Source organism: Bison bison, unplaced genomic scaffold, assembly GCF_000754665.1.
Source record: "Bison bison bison isolate TAMUID 2011002044 unplaced genomic scaffold, Bison_UMD1.0 scf7180017864482, whole genome shotgun sequence".
Classification (NCBI taxonomy): Eukaryota; Metazoa; Chordata; class Mammalia; order Artiodactyla; family Bovidae; genus Bison; species Bison bison.
Window position 1 is genome coordinate 1940854 of NW_011495042.1, and position 1632 is coordinate 1942485.

A 1632-nucleotide genomic window follows, 5' to 3' on the forward strand; every position below is an offset into this window, starting at 1 on the left:
CCATCCAGGAGAGCGGGGCGGTGCAGTGGGAGCCGGCGCTGTGCCTCATCCTGGCCTGGCTGGTGGTGTACCTGTGCATCCTGCGGGGCACCGAGTCCACCGGCAAGGTAGGACTTGGGGGGTTAGTGCCCCGGGCAGCGGCGAGGCCGCCTCCGCAGCCGGCACTGGGGAGGAGGGGCGGACGGCGATGCTGGCTCGCGTCTAGCCACTGGAGACGGCCAGCAGTCCTGGAAGTCACAGCCCTGAATCTCGAAATGAGGGCCTCCCCCGTTCCCGGAAAGATGAGCATGTCTGTCCCAGTCCCCCGCCCGAACCACCCAGGGGAGCCAGGCAGCTCGACCTAGTTTTCCTCTCTCTGAAAACTTGTCACGTCGACGTCGTCCCCAACACACACTGCACTCAGCCTCAGCCGCACCGCCGGGAGAGCTCCTAGAACTTGGGTCCGACCCTCAGAGCTTCCGAGACGGTCCGTGTGGGGTTCCCCTGGGCACTGGGACTTTCAAAGCTCTCCAGCTGACCCGAGTGAGCAGCTGAGTCTCAGAACCTTTGGTCCAAGCTGCTTTCCGTGACCTAGAGAGCTGTCGGGCCTGATGAGAAACCTCATCTCTTTGGTGTGTCCCTAAGTTTGTGGTCCTGCCAGAGCGAGGACGTTTCTTTGATCCACTCCGTGTAGAACGTTTTCCTGGAGGGGCTCCCTCACCTCCCGTCTCTCTCCAGCTGCAGCAGACGCTCTGGACGCGCGTGTGCCCCCCTCACGCTCAGTCACGCCTCGCAGTCCATCCGTCGTGGGTGGGACATGCCCGTTGTTTCAGTCTTCAGTCCTTCCCAATAGATCTCGCTGTCCACTCACCTGAGGCTTTCAGAGGTGAAGTCCTGCCCAAGGGCGCCGAGTAGAGAGGGCAGAGCCAGGCAGACCCTGCTTTGCCCCAGAAACTCCCCATCATTTTTGATCAAACACCTCCTGCTGGCCCACACTTTTCAGGACTCAACCAAGCCCAGCTTTTCCCTTCTGAAGGCCATACGAGTCCACCTGGCCCCTTGCTCCTGGCCAGCCCGGTCACCTTCTCCAGCCCGCCTTGTGTCTCTAACACTGGCTGGTCTGTTTATGCTGTTAGTCTTAGCGCGGCGCCGTCCTCGCTGTAGCCTGTGGCATCTTTTGATGCGGTGTGTGCGCCTCTCTCCGGCTGTGGCGTGTGGTCTCAGGAGGTGTGGTGTGCTGGTTTACTTGCCCCACAGCACATGGGATCCTAGTTCTCTAACCAGGGATCAGACCCCTGTCCCCTGCACCAGAAGGCGGATCCGAGACCACCGGACCACCAGGGTAGTCCCCCCACTGTGTGTTTCTTGAGGCATCGAGACCAGAGCTACCCACAGTATTTTAGGTGTCCAGTGACACCCCAGTACCGTGTCTAGTAGGTTATCTTCTTTCGGTTTCCGGGGCCCCGTGATGGCCAGCATCTTAGTCCCAATAACCCCCATCTCACCATCAAAAAGCTGAGATTCTACAGCAACTCACTCTATCCCATCTTGAAGTTTGGAGGATATTTTATGCTCAGAAAAAAGGTTTCACCAATGGCCTCTGCCAAATTATCATGAACATGATCCAGAAGATCCAAGGGCAGTATCTGCAAA

General features: G+C 58.7%; 1 protein-coding gene across 1 annotated transcript in view; it reads left to right on the forward strand.

Moving 5' to 3' along the window:
• SLC6A20 (solute carrier family 6 (proline IMINO transporter), member 20) overlaps positions 1-1632 on the forward strand; it is a 56738-nt gene that overhangs the window by 18381 nt on the left and 36725 nt on the right. Inside the window, exon 8 of the mRNA XM_010862509.1 lies at positions 1-107. This exon is cut by the window's left edge and continues 31 nt beyond it. Coding sequence (XP_010860811.1) covers positions 1-107 — 107 coding nt within the window. The remainder of the gene's footprint in view (positions 108-1632) is intronic.